Genomic DNA, 19,624 nt, shown 5'->3' with positions numbered 1-19,624 from the left:
GATTGATTGTGTTGAGGGTCTATAGTCCCAGGTAAATTTACCCATGGAACCAATCAGTGAGTTCTAGTATGCCCAGCAAAAGATTTTGGGAGCTAGGTGTGGAAAAAAGGGGGAGTGAGCAAAGGACCTTGGATTACCATGAACAAATTCGGGAATCCAAAAGGAGACTCCTTCATCTAGTGTCCGTGTCAGTTTAAATGTGATTTTGCCATGTCAGCAAGAGATAACTTCTTTCAAATATGTTGAACTATTAAAAAATGCAGTTTGGGACTAATTTACATCATCTAAACATCATGCCGTGAGATAGATAATGCTCGATAGATGGTTAATCTCAAACAATATAATGATGATTTCAGAAGCAAATAATGACTGCACTATCTTGTCTTAAAATAAGATTTTAAGGGCTCAAGTCTTTAATGTACGAAGAAATAATAGTTTACATCGGTTCCTATGAATTCATTCATGAGTAATTCTGAGAGGCACATCTGAAGTGCTGCTACAATCATAAAGTGGTTTGCATTTTTATTCTATCATATTTCAGGAATTTGCTGGACTGTCAAAGATGCTTTTGTCAGAAGTAACCGTGAAGAAAACTTCAAAGACCTTTAAAAATCTGTCAGACTTCAACTGATAACAATAACATGACAGATTCAATAGAATATTGTATACTCCAGTCTAACGTTCAATCTGAATAGACATTGCACCCAATGGTGTAATTTTGACAAATCATACCAGTAGTGGAAGTGACATGAAAGGTGACTTTGACCTTGATGATGGATAGCTCTATTTTTTAAACAGTCTTTAGTGACATTTAGAATTTTTTCTTAATAGTAGTTGAAATCAGCCACAAACAACCAGTTGCTAAAACTTGCAAACGGCGTATGTATTTAAAAGAACGGTAGTCAAATTGGGTAAATCGTACGTGTTCAAAGGTACCCACATGATAAAGTGCATGAAACCTAGCAGCATTGCTGGTGAATGATGAAATTCTCACGGCATGAGATTTTAGATATGCCTTTAAGTCCGCTTTAGCTATATATATATATATATATATATATATATCTATATATATATATATATGTGTGTATATATATATATATACACATATATATATATATATATATATATATAGATATATATATATATATATATATATATATATATATATAGTTTCGGTCACCATGAAATTTTCAAAAGAAAGTGTTGCTGTAATTCTTGTTGTGCGTGGCAAGTTTCAAGGGGATGCGTCAAGTGGGGGCTGAGAAAACGGGGGTTAAAAAAAACATTGCATTTCCTATTATAAATCCAATAGAAATCTTTAGTCACAACTACAGGCCGAACTGGAAATAATTACACCAAATTTGGCAGAAAGCTAGCTGTTGGTATGCAGATTACGCTTTCGCTTATTTTGTGCGAATCTGTTCAGTAGTTTGTGAGATATTAAAGGGAAAATAAATGTGTATATCTCGCTGCGAATAATTAACAAATAAATTGCAAAATTCACAACTCTTTCACAAATACACGTGCGCGAAGAAGCGTTGCAATTGGCTGACCGCAACCTGACTACAAAGTTGTGCCCGCCATTTTATATTACAAGATCCCTGGGGATGAAAACCCAAATTGAATGTGGTATAAGGGGTCAGGGTGAAGGTAACCTAACCCAGGGGTGTGATACAGGTGTGTTTAAGTTCAAATTATGGGTTTAAAATAATTTTGCGCCACCATGCATGATATTCGTGAAAATTCATGAATTTTTATGAATTATTCACGAACATGGAAATTTTTTAAAGAAAACAGAGACTCATTCATTCACTAATTCGTTCTCATACATGCACTCAGAGACTCATGCAACCACTCACACACCCACTCAGACACTCATGCACCCCCTCAGACCCACTCAGACTCACAAACCCACTTTCAAACCCACTCAAACACTCACGCACCCACTCACAGATCCACTGACAGAGACAGGCTCTGTGGCCAACCTGCGCTGCCCACATCAAAGGACGTGCGTGGCATGGGGTTGGGTGGTTATTGACTGCAAGGCCTTGCAACCAGTCTCTTCCGCACACGGCCTAAGGCTGTGCATGGTGGGGGTTGGAATAACTTATAGTAATTAAAATTGCTTTATGTTAAAAAAACATTGAAATTCACTGAAAAAAACAAAGATTACAGGGAAATTTCAGAACCCAAAGTTTAGTTTAGGATCTGAATTTCTTCGTACAAAACTATAGAAATTCAGCAGTTATAGTTAGAGTTCTTCTTTGTGTCACTGTCTAGAGAGAGGTGCAGACAGCCCAACTGTCAGACTGACCCAGACAGGGAATCTACAAACAAGCAGAGCCACAGAATGGTTTAAGTAAGAAAATGGCTACTTTCTGAAATGGCATTTTCAAACACACCATCTAAAAACCAACTTCACTAAAAGATGTACCTTTAAATTTTGAGCTCAGAGACCCCAAACTCCACATGTCTATCGGCTCCCAAAGGGAATCTAAGCATGAGTCATATTTAAAGCCAGCCTCCATGTTAACCTGTGAGAGAGATAGGCCTTGCAACAGTGAAAACCGAATTTGGCAGTATTTCACTGTCAGTACATGTAAAACACATAAGTACATGTCCCACCTTTAACATATTCTGCACCCATGCCCATGGGGCTACCTGGGCATACCTTAGGAGTGCCTTACATGTAATCATTTGATGTACAGGCCCTGGGCACCTCTAGTGCACTGTACTAGGGACTTACTAATAAATCAAATATGCCAATCGTGGATAAGCCAATTACACATACAGTTTTCATAGGAGAACTTGCACTTTAGCACTGGATAGCAGTGGTAAAGTGCCCAGAGTAACAAAAAACAGGAAAAACAGAGTCCAGCCTACATCAACAACATGGGACACAGAAGCTAAAAGTTAGGGGAGACCACACCAAGGATACCAAGTCTAACAAATGTTATAGTTACCTTTGATGCAGAGTAGAAAAGAGTCACTTCTAGGCTAATGGTCAAGGTCTTGTGTTATTATTGAAGGTTCAATTCCTAATATTGCTTGGCAATGTGTTTATTTATTTACTGGTGTTTTGACTGTTAAACCTTCCTAGTGATGAAACATTCACATTTCTTTTCAATCATATGTGTAGGTTGGACTGTCACAGGTATGTTTGGAAGCATTACAGTAAGGAGTCACCTATGGCCTAAAGGTTACAGTAACAGACCATCAGTCTGAAAGTTGAGGGTTTTACTGCAGGTGTGCCCGTGGTCATTCTCCTTCTTGAATTTCTTTTAAAAGTAAAAAGTTCAAGGGTCTTACTGAAAGGTGATCTCACTATTTAATTGACAAATGCATTTTTCTTTTCAATATGTCCAGAAATATCTCATCCTAAGTATTTCTCTTTCTCTTTCTCTCTCTCTCACTGTCACTCTCTCTCTCTTTCAGTCTCTTTCTCCCAATCACACACCCACTCAGACCCTACTACACCCACTCACAGACCCACCCAAAAACTCACGCACCCACTCACAGCCACACTCAGACCCTCATGCACCCACTCACATACCCCTTACTCATGCACCCACTCAGACTTTTGCACACCCTCTCACAGACCCACTGAAACCCTCATGCACCCACTCACAGACCTGTGCAAACACTGACACACCCACTAAGATGCTGATGCTGATGTATGCACTCTCACACCCAGACAGAGACTCTCACAGCCACTCTCACCCTCAGATACACCCTCTCACACCTATTCTCGCACCCAGAGAGACAGGCTGCGGCCAAAGGGCTGTGCATAGCGTGGGGTTGGGTGGTTAGGAGGGTTGGCCTCAGAGCCTGGCTGCAGGCCAGGCCCTCGGTCATGCGAGGCGGTGATTGGTTTAACGAATAGTAATGAAAATTACTATACATTTTAAAAAAACAAGGAAATTCAATGAAAAACATAGGTTACAGGGACGTTATAGTTAGGAAATAAAATTTTAAAAAACATAGAAATTCACTAGAAAACACAAAGGTTACAGGAATGTTAACCATAGAAATTAATCTGTTATATTTAGAGTTATCTCAAGTAACTATAACTTGTGCCCTGAGGTAACTATAACGTCCCCATAATCTTTGTTTTTTTCAGAGTATATACACACACACACACATTTTGTCGGTGGCTTCATCCAGTGATCCGTTAAATTATCATACACCGTTTGCTTCTTCCCACCACAGCATGTAGTAGGGGCAATTGGTAAGCCCACTTTACGAATTGGATCCTTTTATATTGAGGGTCTGCACAAAACTTGTGCACATTTCTCACATCCACCTAAAAATAGTTCATTTCTCTTCAGTTGCAAATGTGGTTCAAAACTAACTTTAATCCCTTTGCTTGCTGCTAGGCCTTTCCCCCTCAGGTGCCAAGCCTTTTTTTGGCTTTTTGGGGCAGTTTGCGCATCGGCCCTCATAACTTTTTGTCCACATAAGCTACCCACGCCATATTTGTGTCATTTTTTTCCAACCTCCTAGAGATTCTAGAAGTACACAGACTTTGTGTTTTCCCTGGAGACCAAGAAATTAGCCAAAATACAGCAAAAATGTTGTTTTAAAAAAAAATAATGGGAAAAAAGGGCTTCAGAAGAGGGTTGTGTTTTTTTCCCTGAAAATGTCATCAACAAAGGGTTTGCGGTGCTAAAATCACCAGCTTCCCAGCTTTCAGGAACAGCAAGACTTGAATCAGACAACCCTTTTTTTCAACACAATTTTGGCATTTTACTGGGCCATACCCATTTTTACTATTTTTTGTGCTTTCGGCCTCCTTCCAGTTAGTGACAGAAAAGGGTGTGAAACCAATGCTGAATCTCGGACAGCTAAACATTTCTGAAAAGTAGACAAAATTCTGAATTCAGCAAGGGGTAATTTGTGTAGCTGGGAGAGTGTTGGATTAACCTATTCAATAGAGAATCCTATTCAATAGGAGCAAGAGTCCTCACACACCCAAATGGGTGTCATGTTTCATCATCGGACAAGCTCCTCGTCAGACTGGCGCTGCAATGTCTGACGGGCACCACCCTTTCGGGGGGCTCTTTTGCCGGAGTTCTTTTATGATGATGCCTCACTATCCCATAGAGCAGTAAGGAAAGGAAGGAGAGCAAGAAAAAATAAACCAAGCTAAAATTGGCTCAAAACCTATCTGCAAGATTTACTTTTATTGGTGCAGAGAGCGGGCCAAGATTAAAACAATTATCTGGAGAACAGAGTCGATATAATGTCCGACCTTTCTCACACAAATGGATGGTCAAAAACTATAAGACCCCTCTTAGAAATTGGGTCGACATGTTTCGCGTCTATTCGGTCCACATAGGATCCACTGACGCTTCCTCAGGACCTAAATATGATGATGCTTCTCCACATATAAACTCAAAAAATGATCTTGCCTATAGCAACTACTAAGTGAAAGCAAAGAATCAGTCAGTCACTTACATAAGTCCATTATGACCCACAGTGTCAATCCTATTCGTCGCCCTGAAAATGTTTAAACATCATGTCAATGAATAATACTCAAATTCAAGTGACAAGAAACCCGTATAGTCAGGTGTAAAGTTAATGTGGCACACAGTGATCGTGAAAAAAGTTAACACATCATGCCAGTTGCAAATAACAGATAATGCTTACCCTCCCAATTCGAGACAAGGCTTCATGGGATCACGCAGACCTTAGGCCTGGTCCAAGTACCAAGCTGCATGTCATATAAAGAAACATGGTAACATAGCAAAATAACAAAATAACGGTGAGAGTTAAGAGAACATATGTTAAAGCCTCCTAAGAATTGTCACTCTAAGTTAAGTGTCCAATTGCTCTATATGCAACAACATGAGAGGGCATAGTCCCACTTTACTACCCACTCGTTCATTCATTACGGTAGTGTCACTATCCGCAAAACAGTAAGGTGACTATAACTAGTACTACTACCATCCAAGGTGCTTCTGTATAGGGGATAGCCATTCAGAAAAAATCTAGAATCACAATTTGCCAAGTCTCAAGGTTTCACCTCTCGGGTCGATATAATCGCTCGGTGCTGATCACATGCTTTTATGTATTAGTTGTTGTGAGAGAACCCGGGTGCCCTCCGGGTTGGAAATATACGATCTCCTCAGGGTTACCCATCTACAGTTTACACTCAAGCCCAATGTTCGAAATCACCCAGCGTACTCACAAATAGGTGGCCGGCCGTCGGCGGTTGCTCCTACCCCTGATCGCGCTCCCGGATTGACAAGGGAGACGCGGTACCGGTGGGTTAAAAAGGAGTCGAAACCGAAAGAAAGCGGACTCGCGCAGTGCTGGGCAGCGTGCGCGAGTCAGCGGGCCCGCGGCTGAGTGTTAGTGACATCGATGAAGGACTCCAGTCGAGTTCTTCGTGGCTCATGCGGTAGCCATGATTGTGTGTTACTTTTTGTATATATTGAATAGCAAATCACCAAGAAAAGGAGCATATATGCATATCACGGATGTACATGTTGGGCATAACATTGTGATAATCAGTGCTCCGCATATAATCTGACACTGTGAGATACCCCCATGGTTTATCATCACGACTTATGAATGCTCCTTCATTATAGTTACTGTGTGGGCAATACCAAAACAGAAAAAGAAAAGGGTGTAAAAGTATTACTGTTGAGTCAAAAGGAGAAAGCATTATATATATCTCACTAAAGCAATCGCAAATATCCAACCTCTAGAAAGGGAGAGGAGGAAAAGGGGCACATAATTGTATCATGCCTCAAAAAATGTGAAAAAATCTTTTGTTGAGGTTTCACAATATTGTTGTCAGCTCAAGTGAAAAAGTTGATCCAGGGGATATCATCGTTTAAGCCCTTACGGTGGGTCCCGAGTTTAAAGACCCAACGTTGTTCTAACTCAAAAAGAGACTGAGAGCTCTTCTGTGGGCATGTTTGTAATACAACCCACCACATGTCTAGGTACCCAGAGCCAATAAATGAGCTGCACCTTGCAGTGGTAGCAAGAAATCCCTTGTATTTCCAAAATGGGAACATGATAAGGTGTTGAGAAGCAGTGGTTATTTGCACATCTCTGAATTCCGGGGTGCCCATACTAGCATGTGAATTCCAGGGCATTTCTCAAATAGACATCTTTTTCACACACTGTCTTACATTTGGAAGGAAAAAGTGTAGAGAACGACAAGGGGCAATAACACTTGTTTTTCTATTCTGTGTTCCCCCAAGTCTCCCGATAAAAATGGTACCTCACTTGCGTGGGTAGGCCTAATGGTCGTGACAGGAAATGCAACATGGATACATCACATTTTTACATTGAAATCTGACGTGTTTTTTGCAAAGTGCTTAGCTGTAGATTTTGGCCTCTAGCGCAGCTGGCACCTAGGGAAACCTACCAAACCTGCGCATTTTTTAAAACTAGACACTTAGAGGAATCCAAGATGGAGTGACTTGTGGGGCTCTCACCGGGTTGTGTTACCCAGAATTCTTTGCAAACTTCAAAATGTGCCCCAAAAAACACTTTTTCCTCACATTTCGGTGACAGAAAGTTCTGGAATCTGAGAGAAGCACCAACTTTCCTTCCTCACAGCATTCCCCCAAGTCTCCCATAAAAATAGTACCTCACTTGTGTGGGTAGGCCTAGTGCCCGCGAAAGGAAATGCCCCAAAACACTATGTGGACACATCACATTTTCCCAAAGAAAACAGAGCTGTTTTTTGCAAAGTGCCTAACTGTGGGTTTTTGCCTCTAGCTTAGCCGGCACCTAGGGAAGCCTACCAAACCTGTGCATCTTATAAAACTAGATACCTAGGGAATCGAGGATGGGGTGACTTGTGGGGCTCTCACCAGGTTCTGTTACCCAGAATCCTTGGCAAACCTCAACATTTGGCCAAAAAAACACTTTTTCCTCACATTTCGGTGACAGAAAGTTGTGGAATCTGAGAATAGCCAGTGCCCGCGAAAGGAAATGCCCCAAAACACAATCTGGACACATCAAAATTATCAAATACAAAACTACCTATTTTTGCGGGGGGAACTGCGTTTTTGGTCCTGGGCTCAGCAGCCATCTAGGGAAACCTACCAAACCCAGACATTTCTGAAAACTAGAGACCCAAGGGAGTCCAGGGAAGTGTGACTTGCGTGGGAGTCGCTCCCCTTGCGTGAAATTGGCACAAAAAAAGTCCCTGGTGCCTAGTGGTTTCTGCCCCCAATCGGCCTAATAAAAATAGGCCAATCTGCCTCCAAGAGGGGCAGAAATGGCCTAAAATTAATTTGCCCCCAGGGGAACAAACCTTGCCTAAGGGTCGCTCCCCTTGCGTGGAATTGACGCAACAAATTAAAAATCCCTGGTGGTTGGTGGTTTCTGCGCCCCTTTGGGGGAGATTGGCCTAACAAAAATAGACCGATCTGCCCTCAAGGGGGCAGAAATATCCTAATGACAATTTCCCCCCCAGGGGAGCAAACCTTGCCTAAGGGGTTGTTCCCCACATATTTTAAAAAAAAAAAAATCCCTGGTGTCTAGGGTTTTCTGCCCCCCCCCCCACGGGGGCAGATCAGCCTAATTACAATTGCCTGGCAGAAATAGCCTACAACAAATGTGCCCTCCCCCCCACCCCCGGGAAGCCACCCTTGCCTAAGGGGTTGCCCCCCTCACGTGAAACTGACAAAAAAAAATCCCTGGTGTCTAGTGTGGGCAGATTGGCCTAATAAAAATAGGCCGATCTGCCCTCAAGTGGGGTAGAAATGGCCTAAATACAATTTGCCCCCCGGGGGAGCGACCCTTGCCTAGGGGGTCGCTCCCCATATATAAAAAACAAAAGTAAACATAAAAAAAATATATCCCTGGTGTCTAGGGGTTTTTGCCCCTCCCGGGGGGGCAGATTGGCCTAATTATGCTAGGCCGATTTGCCCCAGGGGTGGCAGAAAAGGTCTAAAAATACCCCCCCTCCCCGGGAATGGCCCGTGCCCAAGGGGCCACTCCCCACACATAAAAAAAAAAATAAACCAAAAAAAAATATCCCTGGTGTCCAAATTGCCTAAAAATAATTTGCCCCTGGGGAGCGGCCCTTGGCCAAGGAGCCTCTCCCCTCATGTCAATTACCTAAAAAAAAATACCTGGTGTCAGAAATGCTGAAAAAGACATCAAAGGAAAGGAAAGGCCTTTCCTTTCCTTTGATGCCTTTCTCGACCCCTCCACGTGATCGGAGGAGAAAAGTAAAAGCATTTCTCCTCCAATCCGCGCTGGAGCTGGCAGGCCTCTGATGAGGTCAGCACGCGATCGTGCGCTGACATCATTAGACACCAAGGGGGCAGGGTGGTGGCGGGTGTGGATGGGTAAGCGATTCCCCTTCCATTCCTGCAGTGGGGGCGCCGAGGCGCGGCTCATGGTGGAGCGCTAGTGCTCCCCGTGAGCCAGTCCAAGGACGTAACGGTTACGTCCTTGGCGCCTCAGTGCTGCAGCCAAGGATGTAACCATTAAGTCCTTAGCTGCCAAGGGGTTAAATACCAGCTATTTAGTTTGCCTGCACTCTATTTCAAACATAGCTGCCTGCGATTTGAGTGCTTGGTTAGATAGGGAGTTATTCTGTTCTTCACTTGTCATAATAACAATAACAATAATAAATAAAATCAATACACAACTGAAAGGCTTGTTGTTTAGAAACATCACTAGAAAACAGAAGCACCAATAAATGTTTTTTTTTATTTCAAAGTGTGTGCCATTTGCTTGACAATTAAAAAAAATATGAAATAACCATTGCATCAGCTTGTTAATGCAGACAAATTTGCTTTGCCAATAGTTGTTTGGGACATAAGACTGAGTTCAAACTTTATTTCATTATCACAATCCAGAGCTTGGTTGCCAGGTTTCTTTTATCACTCAAAAGCTGCATTCTTCAAATTGAAAGGCTTGAAAGGAACTGGACTCTGCTGCTTGATACAGTTACACGAAAGTGGATACTCCTGCAGTTTGTAAGGTCTTTTCACTGCCATTGCAATAAGGTCGGAAAACTAGGAAATGTATGCATGATTTTAGCATTTCCTGAAAACCTGTTTTTGCTAAAACCAAGGAGAAACCATAATGTTGGCTTTATTAGCACCTTCAAATTCCACAGTTATAAATGCATTAATAAGTCTTTGTGGAATATTGCCTGGTGGCGGTACTGTAATGCAGTAACATGTAATTTGGTCTTACTGTTTGAAAGATCCATTCGCTTCAGTCAAGGAGCTTAACAGTGCAACACCTTTTTAGTTGGTGTATTTGGACATCCAGGAGCTATTGATGTATACGAAGGTACTCATGAGATTTATACATGTAGTTGGCCATGTACTTATTTATATTGGACTTTTTTTAAGGGCCTGTGTCCCTTCTTACCCTTAAAGTCCTCTATGGCTACTCAACCTCTCTTCTGTGTTTCTAGGAGCTTCAAACGAGAATCGCTGGAGAGAGGGTACAAAGCGAAAGAGTGATGGAACAGCTGCAAAACAAGTACTCAAAGACATCTGTAGATGTACCTGCTGAGATTGTAGCCCAACTGGAGGAATGTCGAAAATACATGCAAGAGCTGGAGGAAGAGGTACAAAAGTACTATTTTGTGGTCTGTTGTATATCTTGTACTTTTACATGTCTTTGGGGGTTATTCCAACTTTGGAGGAGTGTTAATCCGTCCCAAAAGTGACGGTAAAGTGACGGATATACCACCAGCCGTATTACGAGTTCCATAGGATATAATGGACTCGTAATACGGCTGGTGGTAAATCCGTCACTTTACCGTCACTTTTGGGACGGATTAACACCTCCTCCAAAGTTGGAATAACCCCCTTTATGTTTTGGCTATATTTCATTATAATATTTACAAATGCATGTAACTTATGTCAACATTTAGAAAAGCATCTTTAGGAGAAGATAATAAAAAAGGCAGGTGTAGAACACTGAACACTAAAATCCCTTTGGGTTTTTGGAATGGCCAGCAAAAAATCAGTTCTACTGAAAAACACGTTTTATACCTCAATTGCCCCAACACAGTTCATTGCTGGTATCATGAAACCTAAATTTATTTTTACTACTAGGTCGCAGGATGACTTGAGTCCAGTCCTAATATAAATGCTAGTATGGTACAGTATGACAGTGTAGTCCATGATCATTCATCAATGAAAGTTAGCAAGCTCATCTGATCAATGAGATGTGACCTTATTGTACTATCAGATGCACTTCAGCAAACTACTGTGTTACACAGCAAATAACTTACTCTCCCTGTGCTGTTAGTTAAGTTGTATAGATGTGTAATATAATAAGCTCAACGGTATGTTGTCTAGTTCTGTCAGATTACATTTTCCCTTCGCTCTCACTATTACATCTCAGATTTGTAGCTTGATCTCAACTGAACCACACACATGCGTAATTATTCCATGTAAAGCACCACATAGTAAATGTGTGCTTGCAACATTAAAAATGCTCACTGAAAGGCTTCTTGAAGTTAGATCTGTGCTGTAACAAATCCCCAAAATAAATGTTGATCAGTGAGTGTTCCTTGAGACAGACAATATTAATATCTTCTCTGTTTTATGCTGTACGCCGCTTTACTTTATATAAATAAAATGTGTTTTTCTTTCTTATGGGTTATAAATAAAAAAATAAAAATACACATTGTGACTAAGCACTGAGTGTTATAAAAACTTTGTTTGTTTTTTTGGGGGGTTTTAAATTGTTTAGGAGCTAACATGTAAAACAGTTGATTCCATGTATCAGAGTAGTGTGCTGGAAGATGGTTGGAATGATAACATTGACATGTGATTGATCCATGAGTGGAAAATGTGACATGATTGCATAGCTAGTTTGTAGCAGATGATTCCAGAAGGCATGCATAAGATTTGTTTTTAATCAAAACAGAAGATTCAAAACAGAGGTAAAAAGTTGACCATGTGATATTCTGATGATTGATTCTATTCAAGATAGGCACACTAAAATAATATTTTAGGGAAAAATAAAGGTCAGTGCTATTCATCAAACGTTTCAAAAAGTGTTTGTTTTAGGACTGATCATTCAGTATTTCACCAGTCTGTCTGGTTTCAGATGATCACATTCTTTATGACAGTGAGATGCTATTACTTTCTTACAAACCTAGCTGTCTTTTTATTTCATGCCACGTCTTAGCATTTTGTTGTACTGGTCACTTGCTGATTTACCTTTGTTTATTCTTCTTTTATAAAGAGGTATAAGTGTTTATAAAAGCTGGAATATTTGACACACAGTAGCGCATTTATGAAAATATTAAAAAGTTCCCTGATAATTTCCATAGTTAAAAAAGAGAAACCAACCTTTTCAACTTATCTCAACCATTTTCCTCATGAGGCTTCCGTTCCAAACTTTAGGCCTTAATTAGAGTCTTGTGGATGGATTTCTATGTCAGTGACACATACCCATTCCAACATATTACAGATGTGCTAGGGTATAATACACTTGTAATTAGGCAGATGGAATAGCCATCGTGTGTGACGGAGTACCCCATCTGCCACGCTTAAAATCAGGTGAAAATAGATCACAGGATAGTGCCAACTAAAATAGCACTTAAATTAAATAGGACACAGTATTGCTCCTGGATGGGCAATTTCACTGCCATGCCTAGTTAGACACCGCGGATATATACCATGGCTGGTTGCACAGTGCTTGCGATGTTGTCACTCCACTCTAACCCATCAGAGTATTCGTTAGAGGGCGTATAATGCGGGTTCTTGTGGGCTGTACCCTGTCACTCCTAGGTCAACTCCTCAGATGTACAACATGGCTGCTCATATAATTTTGTGTCGATTGCTTTGTTGTGGACCCAAATGAGCATAATCCTGACTAACTGTATAATGTCCAATACTGTTAATGGTTCCTCTACCACCCTTAGCAGCTTGTCACCTCCCGATCCTTCCTATTCCCAAATTCAGTGTGGTTTAACCATCTGATCAAGATCAATCTAAAACTGTTTGGTATGCGCATGCATCCACAAGCATGTCTTACATCATACATTTCTTCTACACCTTCTGTCACACCGTGCAGTATAAACAGTGGTTGACATACATTTATGGAATCAAACAACTTCCCCAGTAGTCTAGCCTGCACAAGCACACTTTCTTCCCCTCCATACACTAGCATTGAATGTTTTACCATTGTATTTGTCATTCCTTCTCACTTCAAATTCCCATGAAGATGCAGCGACTATAAAAGCACAGCCCTAGTCCTCATGAACAACAAGGAAACACTCCCAATATAAACCAGATAGAGAACACAAACTCTTCCATCCATTGCACTGCCACAAAGTAGCATGTTGCCTGCCCTCAAATGCTCTTCCATACCTCATCAGTGGTATGACGTACTATACAGCTAGCCAAAGCTTTGCAGTCCTAATACTATGCTGCTGCCTAAAGTGCATAATTAAGGTGATGTTGTAGTAACTGAGCACTTCTCTACTTGTGGAGAGCTAGCGCCTTTAGCAGCCTTCAGTGATGAATTTGCTTCATCAGCAATAGAGTGAGAAACACAGATGTTTCATGTTATTTATCTATTAATGTGGCTTTTGTATGTATAATGAGCTAATTTCAGTACATTGACATGATTATAAAATATAGTAGCTCTTATAGTCATGTACTCCCAGCCATGTTAATGTTTAAAATGTATTTACATCCTCGGAAAGCAATGCAAAATTATCTGATGACAAATAACAGGAAATTATAGCTGTGTGTAGATTGAATGGGCCATGATTACCAGACTCCCCCCTTGAGTGTTAAGTGTAATTGTAGTATCCCTTTAAAAGAACTAACATTTTGATTAACAGTCCTTTGACATTGACCATCTCTCACTGAGAAACAATTTGCCTGCTTGTTACAGAAATGGTCTGCTGACACTGAGAATTGCATTTTTTGAACCAATTGTCCTTGATAACTACATCCATATCAATAGGCTCTGTTAGTGAGTTCAATATATAGCCATTGTACACAAACCTGTCTCATCCAAACTTGACTATAACTTTACCACAATCCCCAGCAGCCCTGCTTAGGGCTCAACAGATTGCGTTAGGGCCACTGGAGAATCCTATATGAATTATATTCCTAGAGCCTATCCAATGTGTTACTGTAATACTTTAATGCACTACTCATAAGGCTGTTGTTAAAGCCTCAGTACGTCCTAGTACCTTAGGACTTATGGCTAGAAGAGGAGCCATCCTCTCTGAAAGATTTTCTAGATTCAAATCTTGACATAAATATTCTGTCTAACAAATCATTTCACAGGAAGGTTTTATTCCCTTGACACAGACTATAACATTCTCCTTGTTCTGTAACATCTGCCTCCGATCCTGCTCCCTCTGATCCTGCTCCATCCACCAGGACATAATTTAAGCCCACCTCCTCTCCAACAACTCAAAGATAAGAGTGAGTGACTATCTCAGGCAGCTCAATATGCACAATGGCCAGCTTCTTCTTCCCACTTCAGCTCTCTGACCAACACACTAAGGGAGATTGAAATTTGCTTCCAAATCCAGAAGGGTAACAGTGGACGCAAACCAACCTCTGGTTTAAACTCCAACCAGACAGATCAAGCAACGATGAGAAAAAATGGAAACTACATGACAAAAATCAGAGACCCGAGCAGACATTGGCGGTCATTCTGACCCTGGCGGTCAAAGACCGCCAGGGCGGAGGACCGCGGGAGCACCGCCGACAGGCCGGCGGTGCTCCAATGGGGATTCCGACCGCGGCGGTAAAGCCGCGGTCGGACCGGCACCACTGGCGGGCTACCGCCGCCCCATTGAATCCTCCAAGGCGGCGCAACTTGCTGCGCCGCCGAGGGGATTCCGACCCCCCCTACCGCCATCCAGATCCCGGCGGTCCGACCGCCGGGATCCGGATGGCGGTAGGGGGGGTCGCGGGGCCCCTGGGGGCCCCTGCAGTGCCCATGCCACTGGCATGGGCATTGCAGGGGCCCCCGTAAGAGGGCCCCTAAATGTATTTCACTGTCTGCTGCGCAGACAGTGAAATACGCGACGGGTGCAACTGCACCCGTCGCACAGCTTCCACTCCGCCGGCTCGATTCCGAGCCGGCTTCATCGTGGAAGCCTCTTTCCCGCTGGGCTGGCGGGCGGTCTGAAGGCGACCGCCCGCCAGCCCAGCGGGAAAGTCAGAATTACCGCCGCGGTCTTTCGACCGCGGAACGGTAACCTGACGGCGGGACTTTGGCGGGCGGCCTCCGCCTCCCGCCAAGGTCAGAATGAGGGCCATAGTAAGGTAAGAGTAGAAGTCAAGCATGCATGCACCACTTACCTTATGGTAATTTCCCCAGCAAAACAATAATACTTACTTGTCAAGATGTTTGATGCCTTCAGTAGTCCCTTAAACTATTTAATGGAGTGCATAGATTTGTCTCAACTCAGTTGAAGCCATCCCCAAACACAAGCAATCAGTTGCACAATAGCCACTGTCCTCGTTTAGATACTTTAATAAATCAGAACTTCAGAAGTACAATTCAATACACAAACTCCCTAGACACCTCCCATGGAGCTACCCGTGGAATATAGACAAAAATTAAACTTTACCCATGACCATCAAGAGCCAGTAGAGGCAGTCGTATCAAAAATCAAGAATTTACTGCAGTCAACAGCACCATAATCATATAAATGGCAGTATTGATCTGCCGCTCAATGCAATCGAAATCTGTTCCTAAAGCCCTGAAACACACTCTGTTTCCCAAATATTTATAGGAAAACCTCTGTCAATCAGCTGTCTCTAAAAAGTACTGCTCCACAGCCAGCCTTCTTTGGATCGCTAAGGTGTAGCCCAGTTTTAAGCCCACGTGAAATGAATAAGGAGACAATATCCACTTCCTTTTTTGATAAATGTATCCTATTGCATCCAAGTAATAACAAATAGGCTAGGATGTCATAGACTGTCATATTCCTATATTCTAGTCATTATCTATATTTTTCTGTAGCCTTTTCTTGATAACTGCTTCTTAATTACATCTTCAAAAAATAGTGTTCACATATATATTCGGGTAACTATCTGCCTTCCTGCAAAACCTCTGTTGGGTTGCTGTACCCACATTGCATATGTGCTCCACTCTTTGACTTTTGGGGATGGATTACTTTATTTCCCACTTTCTCTTAAATGTATGCCATATAAAAAGAAGTGGGCACAAAAATAGATTACCCCCACCACTTGAACTATGCCTCTAATCATACTAATCACAAGGGGGAGCAAACCGGACCTTGTTTAGTAGAGTTATCTTCACCGTTACCTAACTGTATGATCATCCATCCATCCGTCCATTTATCCATCCATCTATCCATATAGGCATCTATCCTTTAACACATCATTAAATCTACGTATCTCTCTATTCATTCTTTTGCCCACCCATCAATTCTTTCACTCTTCTTCACTTGTCCATTGTTTATCCTTCCATTGAGTCACCTTTTAACCGATTGGTATTTTCACTCTTCCATCCCTCCTTTTAGCCTTATTTCTTATATATCCTGTCAACCCTCCATCCTTTCATCCTTCCTTTCACCATTTCATCTTACCTTTCACCTTGTCTTCCTTATTTTCTTTCAAGTTTCCTTCCTTTCAATTTCTTCTTCATGTCTTTCCTCTATCTACCCATCTTTTGTATCTCATCCTTATTTTTTTCTTGCATTTTCCCCTCATGCTCACTTTAGCTATTTATATGTCTTTCTGTGTTTTTCCATAATTTCATAATTTTATCATTAATCAGCAGAATGTAGCTCTAATTCAGAGTTTGATGGATGTGGGACACCCACTAAAAAGTTGTTAATGACCTGTCTGCCCTGTGTAAAGTGTTTGGGGCCTCTAAACACTCTAAAAGGGTGGATGGGCCACCTGCCTTTTATTTCTGGATGTCCTGAATCTGATCAACTATAAAAAAAAATAACACACTTAGTTGTAGTCTTTTCTGTTGAGTCTTCCTCATAGTGTTCAGCTTGGAGACCTCTGCCCCAGAGACATTAATTTGTGGAGTCTCACAGCATTTGATTCCTCCATTTAGTGTTTGGCTCATGTACCTGCCACTTGTGTGTTTCAATATTTGCATGAAACCTCTGTTGGGTGATCTATACTTGCACCACATGCACTTCTCCTTGTAGGATTAAAACTCCTACATATACCTATTAGTCAAAGGGTAAAAGGACCAGTTAGAAGCTGCGTCCAAGGGACTTCAGGCCATGGGTAGGGCAATAAGTCCTCAAACTAAGTTTGCTAAGTTGATTGAGAAAAAAACTCTGGTTCCCCCCACCTTTACTAGAAAATAGAAGCCTTCTGATGTTTTTGGGAAAAATATGTCCTTGTGAAACTCATGCAAAACCTGGCAGTGATGAGGGAATCTGACCTAATCAGTACACAGGAGAGGGAAGCATTGCAACTGATGAACTCTTTTTAGAGGTCAAATTAACTGACCTTTATATATACCAAAGTGAAAAGGGATCTGCATCCAGGTCAGTCGGTGCTACCCTTGCATCACTTGGATATGTTAGAAGGATCCTCACCCACTAGTACCACCAGTTGCATTGTTCATCATTGGTTCCTCACCCACTGCACTTAGTGTGAGTGGGTGGGCTCAACGCAGTTTGTATGCTGAGCTCTTACTAAAACCTAAGTGCAAGTTAAAAAAGCCTTTAGGATCCCAATTCTTGTTTATCAATAAGGTCCTTTAGCTGTGATAAAAACAGTGTGATGTTCAATGGGTGCAATGACCCCTAACATCTACAGCTCAGTTAGGTAGAAATGTTTCAGCAGGCTTTCTTCAGGACCGACTCAATCCTTAGAATTCCTACAGATTTTGGTGAATACCAACTTCTCACGTTGGTTTACAAAGTGCGCTACACATGAAACACACAGTCAGACAGACCATATATACCTTTTAAATCTAGTGGTCTATAAATCCTAAAATGGCAGGCTCCATGAGGTAGTGGAGCGATCACTGCCATCACACTTACACCAAAGGAGATCATCCTCCCTTGCATCTATTCTGCTCCCCGCACTCCTCTGAATCTGACCTAAGCCTCAACTTTCAGGTAGGCGTAGCGGTCAGGTTCTCATTATTCCAAAATAAAACTAATTAAGATATTATGCCCTTTATTCCATGTGAATATCATGTCACAAATCTGAAAGAATCCCTCCACTATTTTGTCACTGGGCGTAAATGCAGGAATGTTGGATTACCAATTCAAGAACCAATTAAAACACCAGACTACAGTAGTGCTGCTGAACCTCAATCTAAAGAAATACCAACCAGTATCATCTCTTTGTGGTAATGCCTGGTCTTCTTAGGTAACTGCATGGACCGCTCCTCTTCCCTGAGGCCAAGTTCAAACATGATCACCTTTCCTACTCCTTGTTCTACATTCATGCCTCTTTTCTGACTGTAGTAAAATATGAAGGTAGGACAGGCCTATCTCTTCCGTCATGCCCTTCCTTTGAAATGACATGCTCATGCACATTTGAATGGCCTTCAGCCTTATGCACTTTTGACAAAACTAAAACCACACCTTTTTAGAGTTGTTGACATTTGTCCTTCACTTACACTAAATTATTGTGGGACCTGTGGCCGTCATTCAAGCACCATAACACTTAAGCTACATAACCAACCTGCACTTTGTGTTGCATTTTCACAGTACTAGGTCCCAATTTCTGTGCTACCTTGTAAAGCTGAACCTGTTTACCACTATACAAAAATACTTCACAAACTGTATTTGGAATCTCAAGGTACCAGCACAGTTTAAATTGCTGTTAAGTGTCAAGTCAGATGACTCACTGAAGACCCCCAGAACGCCAAAGCCAGCTTCCGCAACTGCATGACCATTGTAGCAACATGGATGAAAAACAGCTGGCTCAAACCAAACACTGACAAAACGGAAATCCTGATCTTTGAAAAGAACACCTCCGTTTGGGACCACTGCTGGTGGCCAGCAGAATTTGGACCAACGCCCTTCCCATCATACAACACATGAAACCTCGGCATCATCCTCGACTGCCTACTATCTATGAATCAACAAGAAAACTCAGTCGCCTCCTCCTGCTTCTAGATCATCTGTATGCTCTGCCGAATCTTCAAATGTATACCTACCGACACCAGAAAGACAGTCACACACACCCCGGTCACCAGCCGCCTCCACTTTGGCAACACCATCTACACTGGGATGTCCTCACCAGCTACTTAAAAGACTTGTGGCTCTACAGAACATTGCAGCCAGACTCATCCTCAACCTCCCCAAGTGCTCAAGCATCACCTTACACCTCAGAAACCTTCAATGGCTCCCCATCCATAAGAGATGCCAATTCAAAATCCTCACATACAAGGCTATCCACAACCTAGGACCAACCTACATCAATCATCGACTGAGCGTCTACATCCCAGCAAGACAACTATGCTCCGCCTCACTAAACCTCGCACACAGACCCTGCATCCATCGCAGCTGCAGCGGCGGCCACTCCTCCTAAACAGCAGCCAAGTCCTGGAACAGCCTGTCCCTCCACCTCCGTACAGCTTAAACAGGTAGTAATGACTTGAAATCTTTGCCCAGGCAGTGTTAGCATGTGTAAAAATAACAAAACAACGAAGCAATACTCTTACTAAATGTGCCACA

The 19,624-nt window shown here is 42.0% G+C and overlaps 1 protein-coding gene across 9 annotated transcripts in view; it reads left to right on the top strand.

Annotated features, from left to right (window-relative positions):
* SYNE2 (spectrin repeat containing nuclear envelope protein 2) overlaps positions 1-19,624 on the top strand; it is a 1,823,309-nt gene that overhangs the window by 1,081,059 nt on the left and 722,626 nt on the right. For all 9 annotated transcript variants that reach the window (XM_069207355.1, XM_069207357.1, XM_069207362.1 and 6 more), the window contains one exon: positions 10,409-10,564. In XM_069207355.1, coding sequence (XP_069063456.1) covers positions 10,409-10,564 — 156 coding nt within the window. The remainder of the gene's footprint in view (positions 1-10,408; positions 10,565-19,624) is intronic.

The sequence above is a fragment of the Pleurodeles waltl genome, chromosome 9 (genome assembly GCF_031143425.1).
Source record: "Pleurodeles waltl isolate 20211129_DDA chromosome 9, aPleWal1.hap1.20221129, whole genome shotgun sequence".
Taxonomy (NCBI): domain Eukaryota; kingdom Metazoa; phylum Chordata; class Amphibia; order Caudata; family Salamandridae; genus Pleurodeles; species Pleurodeles waltl.
Note: the sequence above shows the minus strand (reverse complement) of the source record. Positions and strands in the feature narration are given on the sequence as shown.